We start from the raw sequence: 26,564 nt of genomic DNA, 5'->3' as shown, positions 1-26,564 counted from the left end.
GCCCACCTACCCCCAAATTTTCTGAGCATGTATGTGTTTGCACAAAAGACATTTCTGGAAGGACAGAAATGTCCCTTCTGAGCCTGCTTCATGTCGCATGAGCAAAGAATTTCATCAAAGGCTCTGCGCAGTCCTTAAAAGCATAAAAAATATTCCTAATGTTTATGGAGATTCTAGGTCATTCAGGTCATGACTGTCCCAAAGGTGCTTTTTCAAGAGGCAAGTGGACTTTCTTGTTTTTCTTTGAAGATGTTTTGCTGCTCATCCAAGAAACTTCTTCAGTACTGAACTGAAGAAATTTCTTGGATGAGAAGCAAAACGTCTTTAAAGAAAAACAAGAAAGTCCATTTGCCTCTTGAAAAAGCACCTTTGGGAACATTCCTAATGTTTTATTCTGCTTTGTTTCAAATCACCTGTTTGCCTGTGGAGCTGCTGCAGTGCTGGGTCCATTCTGGAAATTACTCTGCTTAGGTGAGTGGAGGTTCTGAGGTGGAGATCCCATGACAGGAGGAACTCCAAAAGGCACATTTGTTTTCAATATACCTAAAGTAAAAGTAAACAAACTGATAACAATGGAAAACCATTGCATTTAAAGGAGTACACTATAAAAGTCAAAGTGAAAATAATGGATGTCAAAGAAATACATTAATAAACTGAATTAAATTACAAATTATTCAGTGTCTTCCATTTATATCAGTATCAGGAAAGAAGAGAAAACAATAAACTTTTTAAAAGTTAACTTTATAGCTATACTTAAAAGGAAGAAAGACCTCAGTGAAAGAAGTTCATAAGTATTGTTTTTTTTCCCAGGCTTTAAATCCAGAATCACATACAGCCCGAGTCCACAGACCATGATAATTTGTTCTAATTTTAGTTAGTTTTATGATAATGAACCCCCTTTTTCCCAACTCATTACATCCAGAATTCCCCTGAAACATTGTCCTGGCTGAGAATGTGAAAAATACAACCCATTATTGTGAGAAAGAACCAGAACACAACAGACCATAAAGTAAACATGAAGTAACAATACCTGACTGAGATGCAAAAGGTACTGTATTTGGATCATTATAATGTCCATGCAGAGATGAAGAAACTGTTTGTCCGAAGCCAGAAGAAAATCCACCCATTCCTGGCTGGGCCTGGGAATATGGAGGTGCTGCAACATATCCTTGGTGATTCATTTCAGCAGTATTTTTTCCTTATAAAAATGTGAATAAATAGTAAAATTATAATTTTCATGCACTAAAAATGTGAATTGAATTATTATTATACTATATATTATTATATTAATATATAATATATATTATATATTACTATTATATTATGGAAGGGCTCTGATCCTGTTTCTTACTATTAAGAAACAGAATCAGGTTCAAATCAAGTTCTTTTTAGATCTGCTGTTTTTGACCACAGCATCTCTACAGGCTTTCAACCAATTCCCAGAATACTGGCTAAGGACTTCTGGGAGTTGAAGTTCAAACACCTTAAAGTTGTGAACACTAAGAAACACTGATATTCAGCAACAAGAAAACAAAGCATCTTAATTTTATTTAAGGTGAATGCTTATTTGTACTTTTCCTGGTATTTATCAATTTCATCCCTAATTTTAGTGTTTCTTGCTTTTAAAATATGAATGCTCAGAGTTGGGTAGCTTTTAAATAAATCCTCCTAATTCCATGGGGGGTGGAGCCCCGAATTATTTAGCAGTCAGTTTCTTAGTGTTCCTGCTCTACAAGAATTAGCTAGCTCACTAGCTGTGAAAGGGTCTGCCTCCATTCTCTATAAGGTTATTGGTGCACAGCATATTTCCATATTTCTGCACATCATATTCTTTTAATTTGGGGAATGCCCAAATACAGTTGGGTGAAGGGATAAACCAGCCCAGAGAAGATTAAAAAAACCAAAAAATGAGAATTCCTCAAATCCTGCTGCAGAGCCCTCACTGGTAGGTATTTGCCCTGGCTGCTTGGAAAAGGATGGCATCAAAGCCAGAAAAACACAGCAATCATTTTGCCTAAGCAATGAGTGGTGCAAAATAATTCCCAACCAAGCCTTGGAATAAAAAAAAAATAGAACTGGTAAGAATTGGTAAAGGAAAAAACAAATGTTATGAATTTTGTGCCAACTCAAAGGTAGCATTACTTCAACTCATAGAGAAGCGAAGACCCTAATTTGAAGGCCCCCAGAGTTGCTTATGAAGGGGGCAGGGGCCTCTAAATCTTTTAAATAAATAAATAAGTCTCTGACATGGGTAAAATTCACATGTATATTTCTCCTATTTGTACAAACAAAATATCAACTTCTGCAGTTCTATGGTTCACTACTTGCAAGAAAATCCTATTTACTTGCATTACATTACTTACTCATTAGAAGAACCATATAAGATTTGATGTGTTAAAATTTATAATTGATGAGGATGTTATTTAAAGTGGCAATTACAGTTGAAAAGAATAATAGGATTCACATTTAAGAACATGCTCTTTGAAAGAATGAAGTTTTCAATTCATAAGAGTTCCCAAATTTCTGTGCAGTGTGTTTTTCTGTTTATTAGATTTATAATATCCAAATCAGACAATGTGACTTTGGGTATCATACAACAATAACCACAACAAAAACTACTACGCATATCTATCTATCAGTAACATTAAAAGCTATGTGATATAAAAATGTAAAATACAAAACATAAACTATCACCAAGCACCCCCCAAAAAAGAGGATTCCACTAATGCCTGGGGGAAAAGCCAAGTCTTAATGGTTTTCCTAAAGTCAAGCAGAAGCAGAAGCCTTATCATACGGTAGATGGAGGTAGGTTTCATTCCAGAGGACAGAAGCAACTTCAGAAAAAGCACACTTCCTAGGTTCCAGAAGACGACAAGATTTAAAGAAGCCTGGACCATGTCGCCCTGTGGGAGCATGTGGGACAGGCAGATGTTCTTGGAAGAAAGTGTCCTTCAACAAAAAAACCCAGCCCTGTGCCATGTAAAGCATTAAAGGTAATAAGCAGCACCTTGAATCACATCCAGAAGACTAACGGAAACCAATGCATTCTGGACCAACACTATAGCAGTATTACAGAGCATATTGAGGTGCATCCATACTATTGTATTCTGGACCAACTAAACCTTTCCTATACTCTCTAAGGGCAACCCTACCTTGAGTGTGTTGCAGTGGTACAATTAGGACATGACTAGGTGTGAGCAACCATGAGCTGCTTCTTGTATGGGAATAATTATTGCACAAGAAACAGTTCTAAAGAGCCCCTCTGGCTGTAGCTGCCAACTGTTCTTCACGCAAAAGGTGTGAGTCCAGGAGAGACAACTAGAATGAAGGGGGAAAGACAAGAATTTGTATCTATCACTCTACCTTCATAAATGCAAATTTAGATTCTATAAAAGTTTACCAAGAAACAAGCTCCACAAATGTCAAAAAGGCTAATGCCTTTAATGCTAAGTAAATATGTACAAAAATGCAGTCAAAGGAGCAGCTGTCTAAAATTTCTCCCAGTCACTTCTCAATTTTTCCACTGCCAAGTTGAAACAACAGGAGAAAACAACAGGACAAAGTGAGAGAAAAAATTACAGTAGACCTGTAAACAGGTTCAGTTAAAATAATTATAAATCTTTATTTCTTTACCACTAATTCGTATGTGCAAAACTAGGAGAGGCTCACACAAACCTTGCTCTCTTCTCTGACATACCACTGTGGGTCCTATATCAGCATGACTAACAAAATGGTACATTTGTTGTTTGCAATAACTGGATGTACCAAATAAAGTTATCAAATTTCTGGGAAATGAATTTATGCAAAAATATGAAATGCATAAAAGGTATATAAAAATCAAATAAATTGTATATCTTGTACATCATAAGAACAAACACAGATTGCACACACACATACAACGTAAGCTTTGTTGATTACAACAACATTTATACAGACGGAAAGGTATCCATGACTACTTACTCACAACTTACTAAAACTGTAGACACTGAAAGAAATGATAACCAATCAGCAGTATTCTTAATTATGAATGCCAACGTGTACATCTGATCTGTATCATGCTATTTCTTTTCATATTTTGAAGACACATATTTTTTGTAATTTAAATTAGAACTTTTAAAATTGTGATTTTTCAATTGCCATCCATGCACATAAAATGAGAAAACTATTTTTGGTGAGGTGGCACTTGTTAATTAAACACATTCTATGAAAGGATCAGATTGCTGCCAGTGATTTCCCTCTCCTCCCCCCACAAAGAGACACATACTTCCTTTTTCTTTCGTGGATAGAAACGTGGCAGTTTAGAGCTGTAGTCATCTCAACAGGTGCATTTAACTGCTTGATATTAAAGCCATGCTGATTGTCAGCATTCTAGCCAGTTACAATTGATAGTATTCTGAGCCAATAAAACAACTTCCTGCACAGTTGAGAGAGAAAAAAAATGTGCCACATCAGAACATCTTACGTAAACCAAAGGCCAAGAAGGAAATGCAAACATAACTGTGCTTAAATGACTTCAATCTACTTTCACTTTCATGATAAACAAAGTAACCTAATAAATGTATCTCCCTTCCTTCTTCTCTTCCCTTCCAACAATGTGTATCAACAAGATGCAAATTAAAACCTATTTTATAAAGCATCTCAATACTAAGAAGGTAATCCGTCAATCATACTTATGTAGTAGTTTACATATTAGTTTGAAAACATCCCTGCAATTAGACTTTCCAAAAAGAGGTCAAAGAAAACCATTTTTAGGTAAGACGCAAAAAAAAGTAATTCAGATTTTAAGGCTTAGTTGTATAGCTATTAATTACTACCTACATAGAAAATGATCCAAACAACAAACACTTTCTTAACTAAGTCAGCAGAATGTCTTCCTATTTTTCCTTTTTATTCTATTATATAGCCAAATGGGATGGTTGATGCTAGGTAACAACAGATAGCAGGAGGAGCTTAATTTCTTTAATACAGGGGATGACTTCCTCCTCTGTTTTGCTATAACCTCTTTGGGTCCCATTATGCAGTACTCTTGACTTCTCTCGCTTTCTTATTTGCTGCATGATATATGACAGAACTGGTTTTGAAAATCCAGTTGGAGTCATAGTCCCTAAGTCTCGTTTGGAAGTGATCTCTGGTTTGTGACAGCTTGGCCAATCCAAACACCCCAGCAAATAACAATCGCTGCAATCAGGAAACATTGGTATGAAATTGAAGACTGTGAACATGGAGCATGGTCCAGGATGCCAACCAAAATTTGATTGAAAGTCAGACTACATGTTTAAGGCTCCCCCATTAATGATGATGAGAATCATAATTAACAGTAAACATGCACATTTTATGTACCTAGCTATTAAAAACCAGAGAAGATATAAAATAAAAATAATCACTACATTACACTGAATCAACAAAGTCAATGCTTTTGTAATGATAGCAGATAAAACAGTATTGAAATGTCAAGTTGCCATATTCCTATAACTGAGATAATATGTTACGATTGTCCCATGTATTCTTTAATATATGAAGACATAAGAGCTTAATCACAATCTACTCAGCTCATAATTAAAGGGTGACAATTGGGATGCAAGTTAAGGACAAAAGATGTATGCCACCACTGCAGCACATATGTCAAAATAACTATTTCCCCATTCTTGTCATACAATATGGCAGGGTCACTCTCCCTGCCCCCACCCCCCACCACAACACACTGTGGATTCAGGTAGCTTGTGTGTAGTGACGATTCATCCCAATCCAAAAATCAATGCCAATATCTTTAATATATAGTATTTACAGAAAACCGTTTTAAAAATTACTATTTCAACATTAAGTGTGAAAACCTTGCACTGCATGCAATCAGCCCATTGTTCACAGTTTTTGAACATGTTACAAATCCTTCAGTCTTGCAATAAAATTAAGGTTAGTTGCACCCAAGCTGGGAGGATGGGGCTTGACTGGGCTTTTCAATTGTTTTGAATCTAACTTTCTTAAAAGAATTAAACATATTTAGAACCTGAACAGCTTCAGGATAACTGAGGAGGTCGCAGACTAAATCACCGGATGCCCTTTAAAGCAAATCCAGCTAGTCCTCCTAAGGATAGACAGATTGGCCCCTGCATTAGCAATGTTGCCTATGAGACATCCAATTTGACATCTGCATCTCTTGCTCCGAGATAAATCTTCTCTTCCTCCTCTTCTATGGAAATTCAAAAGTTTTTTTCCAGCCCCAGATGCCCCTTGGTTCAAAAGGATGCTATCATCCCTGACTGCCCTACCTAACAAATACAGACGACGTTCAGAGGCGCTCTCGTGTCCAGACGGCACGTCCCAAAACGCTTCTAATTTCTCTTGCCCCCCCCCCCCCAATATCTACCGAAGGTCGTTCCTCTTACCTGGCCGTCCCCAGCTTTCAGTTCGCTACCTCGCCCTGCTCTAAGCCGGTCCCGCAGACGCTTGTCAGAGAGCCGCGCAACAAGCCGGCTGCCTTCAGGCTCTCCCTCCCCGGGAGCGCTCACAGAACTGCCACGTGTAACAGCGCTCGCGGGAGCGCGCGCTGAGGCCACAGCTGGCCTCGAAGCGCGCATTGCCGCCGCCACGCAAGCTGTGCTCTGCTCTAAGCTGCCAGCCAGGCTGCGAGCATGCTCCCCCCACCAAAAAAAAAAAAAAAAAAAAACCCGAAAGGAAGGAGAGCATGCGTACTGCCTGCAGTGAAGCATTTTGCCCTTAGGTTGCGTTCCAGTAATCGCATCTTGTAAAAATAGCATGCAAAAGAGAAAAAGGTAACGCACCTAGGTTTTAATAAGGAATGAAAGATTGACAGGGAAATTTAATTCCGCCATTTGAAGAGAGCAACGGTGGTTGTCTTCATAGTACCTGTTTAACCCACCATGGTTTATCCAATTTTTACGGATTTACATGTCACATGGAACTATATCTTAATTATACAGTGAACTTGATCAATGTGATCTGTTAAAATGTGGTTGAATGTTTTCCGTTTCAATGGAGTGAACAAATGTACCATCCTTTAGAGAGCATTCAATTTACAAACATTGGGCCAAATATTGTCTGCCTTTTTAATAAATAATAAACAAATAATTCCCTCAATCCTGTTCAACTATTACAAAGTCTGCACTGCTATTACTGTTAAATCTTGTCATCACTCCTTATCACTCATCCCTCCCACTTGTGACTGTATGACTAACTTTGTCACTTGTATCCTTACAATTTATATTGACTGTATCCCAGTATGATTGATTGCTTATTGTACCCTATAACTATCCTTAAGTGTCGTACCTTATGATTCTCAACTCCTGATGAATGTATCTTTTCCTTTATGTATACTGAGAGTATTTACATCAAGACAAATTCCTTGTGTGTCCAATCACACTTGGCCAATAAAGAATTCTGTTCTATTCTATTCTATTCTATTCTATTCTATTCTATTCTATTCTATTCTACTAATGTATATCTTTGGAGGTTGCTTTGGAGGAGAAATACTTGTTGAATAAGAATACAGCTAATGAATGGAAATGGGACAATTGGTACCAGAAAAAGATACAAACGCTTAGAATTACTGTCTTACTACACAAACAAGTAAAATAATACTTGGTCCAATCATATAAAATTATTCTGGTATAGTTTAAAAACAAAATTCAATTCAATTAAAGCCACAAATACTTCAACTGTTCTAATTATTTGATAGTCTGCAGCTTTCATCGATTGGTCGCAAGCTGAATTGGATACACTAGACAAAATTAGAAATTAAGGTCCATCAATCATATGTTTGTTTGTTTTTCTACCAAAGATCTTCTTTGCTGGAAGAAAGATGGGATACAATTTCTTCAAGTCAAGCAAGCAAGAGGTATAGTCTGAATGATTACATTAATAGCATCAAAATAATTCATATTTGTACAATGATATTAGGAAGATGTTCATGATATTATATTTCAAACACCTATCATAACCAACAACTAAGACACAAGCAGACATTTATATTGCTGTTTATGATGTGTGAATTTGGCCACACTTCATCTGACAATAAAATCAGGTGTGACTTCCTTTTAGTTGTTAAACGTCTGTTATGTGGTTCCCAGAAAGCTCTTATATCTCCCATTACTCATGGGTATGGGTTTCATTTGATGTGGGACTTATTTGTTTCTTGACACCTAATGATAATGTGATTTGATAGGTTTTGGCTTAGTGCACTGCTTAAACCTAGCCAATTCTGTCTGACTCAACAAAGCACATTAACCAAACTAATTCAGTATAATATGTGAACTCAGTCTATTTCTACTTGTCTTATTGTTTTGTTTGTTCAATGTTTTAAGACCTATCCTGAAAATTAGACTTAGCATGTTTTTATGTGTGCCTAATATAAGCCCTATCTCCAAATTAAACCCCACTTAAGAGCCTGCACAGCCGGCCACCTGCCCATTCTGTCTGGTTGTTTGTAGTGCTGCAATCACAAAGCAAGGGGAAGGGTGAAGCTGCCCCACATGCCCTGCGCAGGCTTACCTCAAGGCCCCCACAGCCAGGCTATTCATGACCTGACATCTGCCTTATGGCAGCAGCACTGGCAGCCAGGTGGCAGCCATGCAACAGGAGCCCACGTGGCTGCTGGCCCACTTCTTCTGCTTGCTCTTGGCTGCAATGGAGCAGGAGGCTGAGTGGTGTAAGGTGAGGCAGGTGTCAGAGTGTAGATGGCCTGACTGCAAGGGTCTTGAGGTAAGTCAGTGTGGGGCTCATGGACAGGTCCATCCCCCTCCTCAAGGCGGCAGCACTGACATGCTGCATGGCATCCTGCACCAGCAGGAGCAAGCAGAAGTGGGCCTCCCATACATGGGGAAAAATAAGACACCCCCCAAAATAATAAGCCCTAGTGTTTCTTATGGGACCTAAAAGAAAATAAAACCCAGTCTTATTTTCAGGGAAACATGAGTTATATAGGTTTCTCATAAAAACAGATGTTCTGGGATTCCCATTTTTTCTGTGCATATTCCGCAACTTGATGCAATTGACACAGTCAAAGGCTTTTCTACAATCAATGAAGCATATTATTTTGGCTTTCTTAATTATCCAGCATGCATCTGCTATGTCTATGTTCCTCTGTCTTTTCTAAAGCCAGATGAAACATCTGGCATCTCTTTTTCCATGTAGGACTCTAAACTGTATTGGATAGGCTAAATATTATTTTGCTAGCATTTGAAATTAAGGATATTTTATGGTAATTTGCACAATATGTTAAGACTCTCTGTCTTTTTTTAAAAAATTGGTAATGTAGGTTGACCTCTTCTAATCTGCTGATCACTGTGTGTTTCTCCAGATTTGCTGACTAACTTGTTTAAAATCTCTACTGGTGTTTTTCTCTGTTGCTTGTCATATTTCAAGGGGCATTCCTTCAATTCCTGTAGTTTTTGACTTGGTAATGACCAGAAAGCTAGTTTAATTTAGTACTAGAGGTTCTTTTAAAGTAGGAAATACCTTCTAAGATAAGATGTTGACGTTATGTTCAGTGTTTTGGTTTTCTCCCATTTTACATATATAAAGAGCAGGAAGCAGCAGCTGTCTAGAATCATAGAGTTGAAAGAAATCATTTATTTATTTTTATTTATTTATTTATTTTGATTTGTCAATCATTTACAAGATAATAGGTATAAGTATATACATAGTTATAAATGCATGAAATGGGTGCACGTAAGAAAAATAAAAGAAACAATAAGACAGCAATGGTAGGCACGTTGGTGCGCTTATGCACGACCCCTACAGACCTCTTAGGAAAGGGGTGCGGTCAATAGTAGACAGTCTAAGGTTAAAGTTTTTGGGGTTTGGGGAAGAAACCACAGAGTCAGGTAGAATATTCCAGACATTGACCACTCTGTTGCTGAAATCATATTTCCTGCAATCAAGTTTGGTGTGGTTAACCTTGAGTTTGTTTCTGTTGTGTGCTCTTGTGTTGTTATGGTTGAAGCTGAAGTATTCATTGACAGGTAAGTCATTGCAATGTATGATTTTATATACCATACTTAGATCAGAACGAAGATGGTATAATTCAAGGTTTTCTAGGTCTAGAATTTCAAGTCTGGTGGCATAAGGTATTCTACAACGAGTAGAGGAGTGGAGAACTCTTCTTGTGAAATATTTCTGGACTTTCTTCTTGGATAAAAAGCAAAATGTCTTCAAAAGAAAAACCAAAGTCCTGTTGTCTCCTGAAAAAGCATCTTTGTATATAGTAATATGTCCACCTTTTCAAATTACATATGTTCTTTTTAAAATAAATATTTTTTAAAAGATCTTAATTTTCCAGCCTGTTGTTTTCCACCTTTTCTTTCATTCAGTTTGTTTACAGTTGTCGTTTTAGCATCTCTTTCTCTTCTTCCTTGTCATCCCTCCACACCATTTTTTAATTTATTCACCTTGACCTCCATTTTAAATTCTTTTTAGCATTACATAACAGAATTTCAAAATTCCTGGTACTTTTACTTCCTCAATAAAGTCTTTGCTATTGATTATTATCAAATCAACTGATTCCCTTGTTACTTCCTTTTTCTTCCAAAGGAAAAACTTGTCAGTAACATAAGTCAAGAATTTCCTGGCATGAACATGCCTGGCCGTTTGTCTTCCAACAAATATTGAAGTAATTCAACTCTCCAAAAACAAATGTCCATTACTATGTTTAAAAAACAAAACAAAATGTGCACGATGACGTCACAGTACATGTATTTGCATCAGGTAGGAATATGGACTTGCCACAAGAATTAAGGAATGAGTATAAATTCCTGTCCATTAATCTTAATTTCAATTTTGAGGTTCCCCCAGATTTTATTTCTTTGTTAAAAAATTCTGAACCAAAGTTTGCAGCATAATTCACCATTGCTACTTCTCTCTTGTGCTGCTGTGAATTGCAGATCTGAATGGCCACAGGTATGATCTTCAGTCATTTTAATCATTGCCTCCTTTGATATGAAACTGATCTTCCTCCATTTGCATTAAAATGTAAAAGTTAAGTCTTGCTGTTTGCTCTTTAATTTTTAATTTTTTTTTGAAGGAAGCAAATACAAATTGTAGCTTTTACACATAACGATGGGAAAAAGAACACATATGCCCAATTCATGCAACATATTGCTTTGGTTTTGATTTGCTGCATTGAATTGAGTTTTATAAAACATGAGTTATTGCTTAGTTCATAGTTCAAAACCAGCCAATACTTGAGCATATCATGGCATAACACGTGGGGTGTGAATCCAGGCACTGGAAAATTTATGCCAGAAAGATCCAGGCATATGTCAAAAACTCAGGCTATCATTTGATAATTGTAAACATCCTATCACAGCAGGTCTGTGGGTAAGTCTCAGTGGGATGCTTCATGCTGGTATCTGATGAAGAACTGGGGAGGAAGACAACGTTTTTTCTCTTCCCCTCCTACACTTTGTTTGGGTTATGAGAACACAGAACTTGTTGCAACTATAGCTTAACAAGTCTGGTAACACTTACAAAAGTAAACTCTCTGTCCTAAATCATTGCAGGGAGATTAACAAGTCCTTTGACCTGGCTGTTTTGATTTAGCTGTCATAGGCAAATGCTCTTGGATTTAAATATAGCCCTTTTTTACCCTCACAGCCGAGTGCTTTTCATTTGTGTTCCTCTGACATTACCACGAAGGTGGGCTGAGCACAGCAAATCTGACGAAAAAGTGGGTTGATCCCTTGGACTGGGAGCACTTCCTTGCTCTCAGTCAATGATTGTGTTAACCAAGTGCAGAACACAGGCAGTGCCAACAGCAGTGATCCTGACTCTCCTCTGCTAACAGCATCTAGAAGGCAAAGTCCAGCTGCAAATCTCCAGCTGCAGGATTTTTTAGAGATACATTTTTTTTAAATGAACATTGACTGATTTTCCCAGAAAGATAATGGGTGTGCAGGATTATATTTGCATCACTATGACTGGAGGGGCACCTTGGGGTTTCAGACTTCAGGGTGGCAAGGAAGAAAAGCAGCCTTTGCAGATTGCCAAGGTAAGAAAATAAGAGTATCTTCCTTCCTGTTTTAATCAGTGTATGAATTTGTACATGTGTGTAGAGAAAGAAATAAAAGCTATGTATAGTATAATTTGATAGTTAGAACACTTGGGAGTACTTACAGAACTTCTTCAAATGAATTATCAGATGCACTTTTTAAGAAAACTATCATTTTAAAACATTCCTACTTTAATATCTTGGAAAGTACAAAGGGATTCCCCATATATATGTGTATCTTCTGAAATGTTCATTAATTTTAACTTCTGTTGAACTTGTTGAATGGCATTAAAAAGACACTCTGCAGTAAGCACTAGGCTTTGAATGAGCAGAACCTCATTTGATGAGAGATTTGTGATACTTTTTCTTCAGTTTTGACAAAGAAGTAAACTTATGGCTGCAAGGGAAAAATTGCACCTAACCTTTCACTTAGTTTGGACAACTCAGTCATGAGGCTATTGTCTCATTTTATGTAAACTGACAGTGTTAAAATATTGTTGATGACAAATGTCTTTTACTTGCTATGTATTTTATTGGTGAAAGCAAAATAACAAGGATATGAGAATTCTAACTAATTGCTTTAAGATCCTCCAATAGCATAGCCAAAACCAATAGTATTTTAAAAAAAAACATTGGCAATAAGTAGTTAATGAAATCAGTGTACTAATATCAAAAAAGATCATGCTTTCTTTATCCTGTGCATATATAAAGATACTTTGATTCATTGAAATTTATTTTTATTATACAGCTTGCTTTTATTAAGAAACAAATAAGGAACAAGGAGACATTTTCATTGATTTATGAATATGATATAGTAGTTGGAGGACTGCCAAAGTTTACTGTAATATTTTGTTGAACCATTTTTATCAGTTCATTTTTAGTATTTAAAATAAAATAAAGTTTATAGCAACTACCTTATTTCAGTCAAGGACCAGATGTCTTTCATGTTCTTCCTGTATCTTGAAAGACCAACAGCAAATTCTTTGGGTACTTTGACAATAAATGGTTAATGAAATCAGTGTACTAATATCAAAAGAATGTTATCATTAAGTATTTTGTACTCTGGAAGTAAATTTTCTTTTGGAAAACCAATAAAAAAGAGCTTTCTATTTTGAATGTAATTATAGTTTGAACACAGCTGTGATAATGGAATTCTGCCACCTAGTGACACAGGAAAATGAACTATAGAAATTAACGGAACGAGCACAGTTGTAGGACGAATGCAAGGCAAAGCTGATAGCATGCATTAGAATTATTGAAAGACATTGCTGGCTGAAATCCAGTGAATAAAAGAAAAAGAAAAAGCTATGTCTCTTTCAACATGGATTTAATGGTGCATTCTTATCAGAGTGGAAGCTACGTTCATTGTATGCAGAGATTAGGGATGGTTGGTTAGTAGATATCTATCGCTGCAAATATAAAAACTGTCCTGCTGACTCAAAGTAAATATATATAGTCCAGCAGGTGATAAAGGAGTTGCCTATCATTTATGCTCTTTTTTTTGGCATGTGATTTTCAGTGATATAGCACCTCTGCATATGGTGTTTCCTTTTAAGTCTTGCATCAGCTTCCTTTGCTAGCCCCCTCTTGTTTTCATTGATTGTTCAGTAATATTTCACCTTTCCTCCAAGAACTCCTATACATGTGTCACAGCTTCTTTCAGCTTTATCTGTGCAAGAGCACATGTAGTGTTCAAGCTAAGAAAGGGTGACTGGACAGTGAATTTTTGTGACAGAAGATAGACTTGAAGTTGAGGTTCCTGATAGAACTGGTTTCATCACACTGGTTTCATGAACTCGTGTAATCGTGTAACAGCAATGGTGATCCTTTCTGACAAAGTATCAATAGGATTAGCAGAAGGAGAACTGAGAACCCCAGATCCACAAGAGATCTTGTGGATAGAAAAAGATTAATTTATTCAAATGTGTAGAACAAAGGATTAATTAAAGGACTACATAACACAAGTAGAAAGTTGGAACAGAAAAATATGTACAGCGACTTCAAGCCAGTCACTGAACAGAGTTAGTTATAACTCATATAATTGCATTTTCTTCCCAAAGTATTAATGATGATTCTTTCAAATGAATAACTGCTTATATAGTGATCAGATAATATTCAAGTTCTTGGTGATGAGCCTACAGAACAAACTGTGCTGAAATGAATGTCTCAACACTTATCTATGGTAGCTGTTTAAAGTGAAAATGGAGTCATAAAGTTGTGGATGAAAGGAATCCTAATCCATGAAAATGTAGGCAATTATTTTCTGTCAGTCTGTGAGGTATCTCAAGATCCTGTAATTTTTGGAAGAACAGTTGTAAAAACAAAGAGCAAAAGGCACAATAAGATAGCTGCTTTGATAAATATAGAATGCAGTCTAATGCCTGTTCCAGTAATTTTCCTTCTGCTTAATGTGAAACATTACTTACTATAATATCTTTACCTTTGTATGGATGAGAAAAAACTGTAGTAAGATATTTTCATTTTTTTTTTTTATTTAAAGATAGCAAGCTTTGAAACAAACCCTTATAAAACTTTTCATGACAGTCATGGGACTGCATCTGCTTAGAATCTTTCCCAGCACACTGTTGGCCTGTGTGAGAAGGAAAGTTGCCAAATCTCCAGCATGTTCTCTTATCTAAATTTCCCAAGAGAACTGGTGATTCAGCAGATCTTCTAAGCATCCTGCTTGGACATCTATGCTCTCTGAAAAATTCTGGGGCTTCAGGCATGGATGGTACTGGAAGCTTCTTGAACTATTTCTATCTATTTTGCTCTGCATCTTTTAAACTTAGATTTATGTGACTAGTCTCCATTTTGGGGGGGAATGTGACCCCCAAAGCTTATTTTTGTCTTTGATTTGTATAAGACATTCCCTATAAATGCATATTTAAGAGCCTTCCAGAATCTAATGGGATTCTCACTAACTTTCATGTGGTTTTCCAGTTCTGCTATCAGACCCTATTGAGGAAGAAGTATAATTGAGATTATATTTCCAGGTCTAAGTTTCTACTGGCTGGATTCATACACTGTGGGAGGTTATGTTTTCTTTTAGACATAATTCGGATTATAATCCCAACTGACTGAATTTATGCATTGAACTAAGTGACACACCATCATTTTATGCTTGCCTTCACATAATCAAACAAACTACATAGCATTTGCCACATTTGGATATGAAAAAATATGGTATTGCAGTTTGGAGTACCAGTTGAAAAACTCTTCTACTGTCTTCAGACTAAACATTGCTGAATATATATTGTTGCAGTGGACTACCTAGTTAGCTGCTGCAAGGTGATTATACAGACGAACTACAAGTAAGGCATGTCAAAGTATCAACGACTGTGCATTGAAATATCAGAAAGCAAGAACTGATAGGAGTTTAAATTACACCAAGTAATAGACAATGATAAGTGCTCTGGGACTTTAGAATTTAGAGAGATAAGCACCTGCAACGTTACCCCTCAGACTTAACAATTGGCCATTACATTCCAGACTTAACAATCGCCAATAAGAAACATAAAGTAGTTTGGATAGTGGCAGTTCCTGGAGAAAGCAGAATAAAAGAGAAAGAGAAAATCCAATGTCCTGCAGATAGAAATGGAACAACTGTGACAAGGGAAAGCTCTCTCTGTGTATGTATGTGTGTGTGTGTGTACATACATACATACATACATACATACATACATACATACATATATACACACATATTAAGCATATATACCTTTTTAAACATTGACAATAAATTGCAAAAGACAGCTTTACTTACAACAGCTTACATCCTCCTCAATACCTTTAACACTATCAGACAATATCTGCTTATCCCAGGTTGATAGGTGGATAAAAATGCCAGATGCTATCAAAACACCTGGCTGACCATGCAACCAAAAATCACTTCATTTAATTTGGACAACTCAATCATGAGGGCATATTATGCAAGCGAACAATTTTAAACACTGTTGATGGGATGCATCTTTTATTTAATATGTATTTTGCATATAAAAACAAAATAACAATGATCATATAATAATTCTGATTGCTTTGAAATCTTCCATTAGTATAACCAAAAACAGTAGAAAATTATTTTTAACCATTGACAATAAATGCTTAATGAAACCAGTCTAAGTAATATCAAAAGAATGTAATCAATAAATATTTTTGCTTTGTAAGTAAATTTTGTTGCAGAACAACAACAGATTTGAATGAAGATCTCGGCTTTTTAAAATAGCTATTTCAAAGCTTATTGAGGTATAATACTGAATGTATCATACCTAGGTCATAATCCATCATCTTTCTAAATTAGACATAAAGAATAATCTGTGAATGTAGGAATTACAATACTATATAAATGCAATCTGACTGATTGTGAAACTAAGAATACATTTTTAAATAGATAAATTAAATTTCCCATTTTGCATATCACATTTGGATCAGCTTAACCAGTTGACAGATTTAAAGGCCAGTTATTTTTGAATGTCTACTGAAGTAAGCTAAAGGGCTAGAAGATGGAATATGGGAGTGTATGAGTTAACTGTCTTGTGTTTTAGTTTAACGTTTCCTGTCTGAATATTTTTGCCAAGTATTTTCTGTTTGTTACACTCTCGCGAACCAAAAATTATACAATAGGAATAAGGCAGATCTGAACACATGGTATGAACTTCTGAACTTGCTTTCTTAATGATATCATGACATATAAGACATATAAATATTTCAAGAAAGATCCTGCAAAGTATTTAGATATGAAAGGAAAAATACTTTGATCCAGACTTAGAATAATCAATTGAACTTCAATTAACTCTGACTCTTCTAAGTCCATTAATTCGTACTCTAAGGATATTAAGTTGTATTCCAATTCATTGTTTAGACATTTTTATTTTGGCACAGATTTTGATGATTTTCATCACTTTTTGATTTAAGTTGCTAAAAGAATTTTGTTTTCATCATTTTTAGCAAATCAATGTTTTAAATTATTAAGACATAAGAGGCTGTCTTAAAGATAAGCAATTTTTAAAACTAAAATGGGATCTTAACATGCAGCATATTGTATTATAGATTTGAAAAAAATCATCCAACAAAAAACTATGAAGGGCTTTCCTTCATGGTTCTCCTGATGTCTACACTGATCACATGTAACTTGTCTTGATATTTTGGATGATACAGTTCATATGGGAAATATTTATGTGATCAACCCAGGAAAAGAGTGAGAATCTCTCATGCTTCCTCAGCATTATGGGATGAGTTTATTTTATAGCTAGATTTATATATCAGTCATAGTTTGGGCACTGATCCAGAATTTAGACTAGATTAACTGCTTGGCATATCAAAGAAATAATCTATTCCAGTAGAGTCTATTGATTTCTTAACATTTAAAAACATAGCACTATTAATGTTTAAAAACATAGCCCTATTACAACCTTTCCATATATTACAAGATAATGCTAGAATCATTTTTCACAGTAAACATAACTACAGATTTGAAATATAAGGATTCCTATTCTTTTCCATAGGAAAACCCATTATTCACATAGTAGACATGTACTGAGGTTCCATTTTAATAAATGGGTTCACTGCTTATTTATGTTCTATTAAGTAATACTTTGCTGGTGCAACTACTGTGTTTCTCACAAAATAAGGCCGGGTCTTATTTTTTTGACCCCCCAAAAAACAGATAGGCCATCTTTTCGGGGGTGACTTAATTTCCTCCCCCACCTAGAATGGCCCATGCGCACATACCTCTCCATGAGGCCATTTCTATCGGCAGATAAAAGCTCCCCAAAGGCAGAATCCCCAGCCACTTCGGGGCTGCCCATGTCTCCTCACCATTAGGCAGTGTCTTTTGGGCGATGGAAGTTTCCCAAGGGCAGTCACCAGCCACTTCAATCAGCGAGTAGAAGCAGCCTCGGGGAGAGCACGCACGCACACTCCCCTCACCACAAGGCCACTTCTATTAGCTGATTGAAGTGGCTGGTGACTGCCCTTGGGGAGCTTCCATCACCCGAAAGACACTGCCTAATGGTGAGGGGACACGGGCAGCCACGCCTCACCCTGAAGTGGCTGGGGACTCTGCCTTTGGGAAGCTTTCGTCGGCTGATAGAAATGGCCTCGTGGAGTGGGAATTGTGCATGGGCGCTTGCCTCAAGGCCACTTCTACCGGCCAATCGAAGTGGCTCGTGACTCTGCCTTCGGGAAGCTTCTATCAGCTGATGTTCTATCAGTAGTAGATCGGGGTATTCTAGCCTAGGCTACCTGCAGGGCGCTCCTAAAGGCAAATTTTCTCCCCACCCTCCACCCTCCCCTCCCATTTCTCTTCACCTTGTGTAGTTCTAACGAATGATGTGAGAAATGGTGGGGAAACGCATGGTTTAAATAGGCCTAAATTTTGGGGATGGGGCTTAATTTCACCTCCTGCCTAGAAATCATGCTGGGCCTTACTATTGGTGGAGGCCATATTGTTGGAGAAACATGGTATTATGTTTTGTGAGTTCCTATAAAGTTGGATTTTAGATACTCTTTGTGATTTCAAAATCTTTATTTGTTGGCTAAACAAATGTATATGGCTGCTCCTCTACCACGGGAACTTTGAGTGGCAAAGAGGAAAAAAATTAAAAGACCCATAAAGTCAAAGCCCCATAAAAATGTCATATCCATAAGTCAAATAATTTCCTGGGTACAATGCTCAGGCAAAAAGCCAGGTCTTCACTGTGTTTACGAAGGCAATAAGATTGGGATCATCTAGATCTCAGGAACGGGGCTGCTCCCTGAGGTAGGTGCTATGCAAGAGAACATTTTCATAGGTGCTATGGAAGAGAAGTCACACTTTTGAGGCCCCATCAGGTGTCACTGTTTCACAAAGGGAACCAAGACTGTGCCCATGCTAGTAAGGCATGCAAAAACCAGGTTTTGGTGGTCCTGCAAACAATTTTGCTCTACACCATGAAGGTCTTTGCAAGTGATGACTAGTACTTTGATTTGTACCAGGAAGCCTATTATAAGCCAGTGCAATTCACATAGCAATTATGTTGTAATGCAGGGGTGTCAAACTCAAAGCCTGGGGGCCATATCCAGCCCATGGGGTGCTTAGATCTGGCCCACGGGCCCACCCTGGAAACAACGAAGAACTGGCCTGTGGCCTGGGCTCCGTTTTTGGCCGCAATGGCCACCTGCAGCCCTCTGCCAACAAAAATGGAGCTCAAGGAGGCTGCACACAGCCTGCCCAGCCTCCATTTTCAGACACGACAGCCTCCTGCAGCCCTCTGCCAGCAAAAACAGAGCCCTGGCCAGCCATGCACAGCTTCCTCAAGCTCTGTTTTCATTGGCAGAGAGCTGCAGGAGACTATCACAGCCAAAAATGGAACCTTGGTGAGTGACGTGAAGCTGGCCATGCCCATCCTGGCCCCCACCATGACCCCACCCAACCCCAGACCCCTGAGATCAAACACAGCTCTGATGTAGCCCGCAATGAAATTGAGTTTGACACCCTTGTTACAATGGTATTTTGTAAAGCACCCATCACCGCATTCTGGATCAGCTGAAGCTTCAAGTAGAGGTCATTGCAGTTATCTAATTGTGACTAATGTGTGAGTGAGAGAAGTGACTGCTAATCTAGGAATGGGTGAAACCAATGTATTTGTGCAGACTCAAAAGGCTTTCTTGGCTGCAGCTGCAAGTTTAAGCAGGAACTGAGAGTCCAGGAAGAACCAAGATTGTTCACAAACTCTGCTGGGGAAGTATAATTGCAGCAAGAACTAAAGCTGTCAAATCATTAGATGAGGGTAACCCTAAAACTTACAGCCCCTTAGTGTTGTCAGTTGGTTCTTTCCCATCCAGATTATCTAGTTTCTAGACATGGAACAAGTATCTCACCACCATCATTTGGGCCATCCAAGACAGACATGTAAAACTGAGTATCATCATTATATTGAATCTCAGTCAGGCATTTCATATAGACATGGATGCTAAATAGGAGTCAAAAGAGAGCTACTCCTATGACATCTTGGAAAATGGAGATTACTGCAGCACCAAGTAATATTTTTAAACATTTAGAACATGTCCAATATTCATTTTCTATTGCAGTTATCTATTATCATAGAAAGAGAAATTACTTTTTTTACTCTCTGTTATATTTTGGCAGAAATATGTAAATCCTTGCTTAAACATAAATCTGAAACATGATTAAAGATGAGCAAATGTGTACATTTGTTTTACAGTGTTCACTGAAACTGGATACTCTTTTAAATATACATTCTCAGGCCTTTGGGCGATTCAGCCCAAAAGGTAAAGATAGTTTTAGTCATTGTCATTGCCCTACGGAACTGTAAATAAGCAATTGGAACAGGAATGTAGGTAGTTCTGTCTCCTTTCCAAGAGAATTCTTTTCAACAATAGCATTGGATGGATTTTATTCTCATTCTCTCTCTTTTTCTTTCTCTCTCTCCCTCTTCCCCTCCCTCTCCATGTGAGATAGATGCACCAACCAAATTCAATGTTGAACCTCATTTCAGTATGTAATTTGTTTAAATGGTTATTTCAAACATCTTTATGTATAAAGCTGGTATGGTTGAAACCAGCTATATTTACAAGAATGTAAAGTGATAGTAATTGCCTAGATCATGGGTATCCAATTCTGACAACTTTAAGACTTGTGGACTTGAACCCCCAGAATTCCCCAGCCAGCCTATTCTGGGAATTCCAGAAGTCTTCAAGTTACCAAGGCTGGACACCCCGACCTTGATAAAAGACATAGAGAATATAGTAAGAGAAACATGAATACACAGAAGTATGTTATGGAATATGGCTTAGAGAGGTTTTTATGTGCTAATAAGTTTAGAGAAATAAATTCCAAGAAGAGTCAGGATCAATAAACGGAACCATTTCTTTATAATGGCTGTGGAATTTACTGAAATTCAATGAGGGGGGGTGGCTATTGTTCATAATGAGGGACGGGAAACATTTATGAAATGGTTGGAATATCAGTGGCTATTAATCTTAATAACTGTTTGGTACTTTCCAATATCATAGGTAGAATAATGGAAGCAATATAGAAAAGAATTATGCTCCCCCTGCCTGTGTTTATGAATTTTCTGAATGTATCTTCTTGATCATTGTATGAAAATAGCAGATTATGAAGACCATTTGCCTGAACCACCAGAACTCTTCTTTTCTTCTAATGGAGGCAGGGTACAGAGATTTTAGTGTAGAGCTACTTTCCCAGCATTTCTTTTCCTAAATGATTCACTGTAATGGCTACCCCTAAAATAAGAACCATTTTGAACAGATAACTTTCTCTCCATGATAGTGCTCATCCCATCTTCTCAACATTCTAAATGTAGCCATTTATTCTCTAAGACAATTATAACCTCGAGAATATGTTATTGCAGGAAGAACCACCATCTCCTTGGTGAAGAGTCAGGACATATAATAAAAAAATATATAATGAAAATCTTATTCCTATGGAAATATCTCCTACTTGTGAAATCAACAGAGAACTAGTTTGGTAGAGTGATTAAGGAATCAGATCAGAAATGGGAGATGATGAATCCTAGTCCTGCCTTAGGCGCAAAGCCAGCTGGACTTGTTGGGAAGAATGGCAAACTACTTCTGAAAACCATTTTTGACACATTTTTAATTAATTTTTTTGCAAAAAAATTATATGTATTATAAGACCAGTGTAACATATTACTGATATAAGACATAAATCTTATTGAATGTATCAATTATATTGTAATTTTAACCATTACTATGTGATTACATAAGTACCCTTTATGTCAGTTTGCTAAGGCAGCTGTCACAAAGGGGTATTGGTTCTTCAGGTTTCACACTTAAAATAATTGCACCTATGTTGTGATATTTTAGGAATAGATCCCTATCTATTTTCATTACTGTCATAGTATCCCAGCAAAATAGATATTGATATTGCCCTTTTTTATACTGTTGTGTTTTTCATGTTGGTCCAAAGTTCTCTTGCCTATTTTGTGTGCATTTTGGAATGAGAGAAATCTCCACCCTCCCTGTGTTTACATAACATATCACTGTGTTTATTCAAGGCAGGTGTACAATGAATTATGTGTAGCCTTGTGTGACTCCAGAATAAGAATTTGCCAGGATAGGGAAAATTTTCTCAAGAAAAATGGATCATTTCAATTTTAGCTTTGGATCCACATGGAATCTTCAACCGGCCTCACTTTTAAATGCACAGCTCTTGAACTTCTGGGTAAAACATGGTGATTTCTGGAGCTATCAGAAATTATGCACCCTTGATGTAAGCAGTGGTTTCAGTGTTAGTGTTTGAAGATCGGCCTTTGTGTTGGGAAACATTGAAGTGAAATGAAACATTGAAGTGAAATGTTGGTGTATTTTTCATGCATTGTTTTTTAATGATTTCAAAGACTGGAGGCCAGGGTTAACTGGTTTATTTACATAGAAAATCACATAGAAAGGCAAAATTGATAACTTGGTAGTGAAAGTAAAATACTAGCAACTAAATAACATTTAATTTAATTCTCTGTTAACTGATTACATCAAAAATATTTGGAAGATTGGTACAAATATTCATTTTAGACAAATATTGTGTGAGAATAAATGTATTAAGCAAGCTATAATCATCCTATATTTCATGTATAAACTAAGGTAATAAAAATCAGGATCAAGATTTATTTTCCATAACAGAACTATTCTGAAAAATTAACAAAATTAAATGGAGTTCTAATCTAGCTTCAATTCGGTCAGAACAGTGTCTGCTCTATTTGCATATTAGGAGTCACTTTGGATAGGCAGGTGGGTGCATATAAATTTAATAAATAAATAAAATAAACTATTGATGGTTAAGCTTTGGATTAAATCATCCCTTGAAAGATAATAAAACATAGTTATATCACTTTACTTACATTTCAGAATAAAATACTGAAATGACTTATCTGTATCAGACTAATAAGGACATTTTTCAGTCTTGACTGTTCAAATGCTCAGTGTTTAACTAATGTTCAACAGTAGGCAAAGAAAATGACTAGAATATCCTCAGCATAGCTTATGTGGTTTTCAGCATCTTGTGTGAACAATTTTGGCTAAAAGATCAATCTGAAATTCAGGCTTCAATTTCTCTACAATGGAAACATGTAATAATCTTTCCTTTCTTGTGATAATGGTTAAAACCACTCTGAGTGAAAAAATTAATAGCATTATTGAATGTGAACTGATGGAGTCTTTATTAGAATGCATACACCTGTTATTAAGTCCCAGATTCTGGGAAGGCTATCACCTTTAGCCTTAAAAATACATGAATAATTGAGAAACAAGATATATTCATGCATATATGAATATGGGCATATATGATTATAGAAGAAAAGGGTGGCATAAAAATTAATAATATAATTAATGTATTAATTTTAAATAAATTAAATCTTTTGTTTGCTCTTTCATCAGCTGTTGCTTTGCCTATCTGCTTTAGAAAAAGTTCCAGTGATCACATTGAACAAAAGCATACTGGTGATACCATTTGAGAAACTAAAAATACATTTTAGTAAACTTTTTTAACAAGACCAAGACATTTGGATTTCAGGATTGTTACTTAGCCAGTCTGGATGAAAGAAAGATGAGACACCTAAGCACAACTGAAATTGTGACAGGATTTGTCTAAGAAAATATAAGCAGCTTTAGGTAAATCTTTGTCATATTAGAAAAACAACATGTTTTATGATGAATCTGTATTTGTAGAATAGTAACTGGGCATATAGCCTATAAACATGAGAACAAGACAAACATACATTCTATGTTACATAAAAAGTTAATGATGATATAAACTCACAATTGTCCTTGTAACTTTGAAGTGAAATCTAAATAAAATGGGACAGATAGAATTTAAATACCTGACCATTCTTAAACCTTAATGATTTTTAAGTGAACTCAGTTTTCACAATTAAATAGTTTACACCAGTGGTGGGATTCAAATTTTTTTACTACTGGTTCTGTGAGTGTGGCTTGTGGGTGTGGCAGGGGAAGGATACTGTAAAATCTCCAATCAAATGTGGTATTTGCTGCTCCTCCGAACTATTCAAATTTTCCGCTACTGGTTCTCCAGAACTGATCAGAACCTGCTGAATACCACCTCTGGTTTACACATGTGTAAGACAGGTTATTATAAGCAGCCTTTAAGGCACATCCATTACAATGTTTTGTTTATTTGCTGTGCATACATATATACCATGTTGGTGTAAGTAACATACTGCAAAGTGAAGAAAAGGAATAAACATTAAAAGCCAAACAAATTAAGAACATGAGGCAATAAAAAGAATCAATATAGCTAACTACAATTTATACCAACTGTATTCGTACTATGTTTCTATATCTCTCTCTATCTTTATAAACCATCCTTATGTCCACTATGTGGAAACATTCCATACACCAATTCATATATTGCCCTTTTTTTTCTTTAAAAGTTTGGTGTCTTTCAGAATTTTGGAGTCAGGCAGTACCTATATTTAATGAGATGAAGAAATAAATAAGTCAGCACCATCCAGATTTTTAAGATCTGCAGTTCCTCTTTAATTTCTCTTGGATTTTTCTTTTACTTCGAGCTCATTTTTTTTCTAAGCAACTATTTTCGCAATACCAAATGATAGTTTGTCCCACATTCAAAGTATTTCATCACTTTCTTTCTTTCTGTCTAGATTCCCTATTTATATTAAGGTCAGAACTGTTCTTGCCAGGAGAAAATCTTTCTATGTGGTTGCTAACAGTTATGACAGACTTGCTGGTACATAAACAAGGAGGATATATAAAAAGAGGACAGGATAGGACAGGACAAGATAACCTTTGTCAGTTTTTTCCTGTGAATACACTGAAACACATTAAAAATGAAATTATGATGCCCGCTCTCAAAAGAAAATAAATATATACACATACACACACATGCACATACATATACAAAGGTTGATACTATACGGTACAAAGCTATTACAGAATCTAGTTATTCTGCTTCGGATACCACAAAGCCTCCTTCCAGAAGGCAACAATGAAAATTGATCATAGAGAGGATGTGTAGCTTCCCTGCCAATACTGCAGACCTTGATCAAGGGTTATGGTTTATATATGCCATGCCCTGAATAGAAGGAAGTGAACATTCAATAATCTTTTCTGCTGTCTTTTCTGCACAGCTCTCCTGTCCAAAACAGAAATACTTTCAAACCAAACAGCAATACAAAACAAGAGGATACTTTCAATTGTCCCTCTATAGAAAGTGGTAAGGAAAGGGGAATAATAATACTATTCTACTAATAGTTAATTAGTTAGGTATTTTTGCCATATTTCTGAGTAGATCCCAAGTCCAATCAAGACCAGTTTTTCCCCACAAGGATGTTCCTATGCTTTTTTTAAGGACAGGACCTCTAATCAACATGCTATTTTGTGGCATACATCCTACTAACATACATATAGGAGGCCAACTTTGCTAATTTAGCAATTTATTTTAAATTAGAACTAACTGGGAATTCCAAAAGATTAATATTAACTATTGGGAAGAAAATGTTTTGGGGGGAAGCAATATAGTGTAAAGCTCAGAGAATCTCTAGTGAAAATTCAAAATAAATGGTTTCTTGTGTTCTAATTCTCACCTGTAAATATATCCCCCTACATTAGTTTTGCTTTGCTTTGTTTTTATTTTCTGAAACAACTGTATAGAATCAGAAGTAATATCAGTCATGCAAATGGAGGAAGAAAGAAGAATGCATTTGTCAGTGTAGAGGAAATGCTACTATTTCTCCCAATGAATATTTCTTCTCAATATTTATGTTACTTTTGCAAACATGAATTTGGGGATGTGTACATCCTAATTTCTTCTCTAGGGAGAAAAAGATATGCTATTTTGAAATCTATTAAATGCAGCATAGAATACAAATCAAGTGAATATATTGTCCCACTCCAAGCTACCTTGGTCAAGCCCCAACTGGAATAGTTCCCCCAATGTTGCCCACTGCAGTATAAAAGCAGAGGTGTATTCAGCAGGTTCTGACCAGTTCTCGAGAACCGGTAGCGGAAATTTTGAGTAGTTCTGAGAACCGGCAAATCCCACCTCTGACTGGAGATTTTACAGTATCCTTCCCCTGCCACGCCCAACAAGCCACACCCACAGAACCAGTAGTAAAAAATTTTTGAATCTCACCACTGTATAAAAGGATGATCACAAAATGGAATATATTCAGAAAAGCAATATTAAAAAAGTTATAAACCAAGTCCTATGATGAATAGTTAAAAGAGATGGAACTATTTAGTTTGCAAATAAGAATAACAAAAGGCTTGTCATACAGTGAAAGGAATATACAGCACCAAACAAATTGAAAGTCAGGAAAGCCAGATAATACAGGTCAACAAAATGCTTAGTGTTCACTGTATTGTCATTAACCACAGTGCCTTATACCAAGCAGAGCTCTGGCTTATATGACCTCTGAAGCTACTTCCAGCTCTGTAGTTCTTTCTACTCTGACAGTTACAAACATGCAAACCAAACAGTTTATACCAAATCTTCTGTATGTAATCAAGAAAAATAAAACTAGAAACCAGAAGTTTTAGACCTCCC

The 26,564-nt window shown here is 36.5% G+C and overlaps 2 protein-coding genes across 3 annotated transcripts in view; one reads left to right on the top strand and one right to left on the bottom strand.

Moving 5' to 3' along the window:
* The window catches only part of SEC24D (SEC24 homolog D, COPII component), a 56,697-nt gene extending 50,197 nt beyond the window's left edge, over positions 1–6,500 (bottom strand). Inside the window, exons 1-3 of one of the 2 annotated variants that reach the window (XM_026697956.2) lie at positions 6,384–6,500; positions 1,031–1,198; positions 414–543 (exon numbers count right to left, since the gene is read on the bottom strand). In XM_026697956.2, coding sequence (XP_026553741.1) covers positions 414–543; positions 1,031–1,181 — 281 coding nt within the window. In that variant the 5' untranslated portion in view covers positions 1,182–1,198; positions 6,384–6,500. Of the gene's footprint in view, positions 1–413; positions 544–1,030; positions 1,199–4,264; positions 4,416–6,383 lie in introns of those variants that run through there. The other variant, XM_087936210.1, reaches the window with a different exon arrangement.
* Positions 6,501–11,725: 5,225 nt separating this feature from the next.
* SYNPO2 (synaptopodin 2) overlaps positions 11,726–26,564 on the top strand; it is a 96,509-nt gene continuing 81,670 nt past the window's right edge. Inside the window, exon 1 of the mRNA XM_026697962.2 lies at positions 11,726–12,001. Within this exon, the coding sequence (XP_026553747.2) occupies positions 11,897–12,001 (105 nt within the window). The 5' untranslated portion in view covers positions 11,726–11,896. The remainder of the gene's footprint in view (positions 12,002–26,564) is intronic.

This window comes from Pseudonaja textilis, chromosome 6 (assembly GCF_049901715.1).
Source record: "Pseudonaja textilis isolate UNSWEBS1 chromosome 6, rPseTex1.2, whole genome shotgun sequence".
Classification (NCBI taxonomy): Eukaryota; Metazoa; Chordata; class Lepidosauria; order Squamata; family Elapidae; genus Pseudonaja; species Pseudonaja textilis.
Note: the sequence above shows the minus strand (reverse complement) of the source record. Positions and strands in the feature narration are given on the sequence as shown.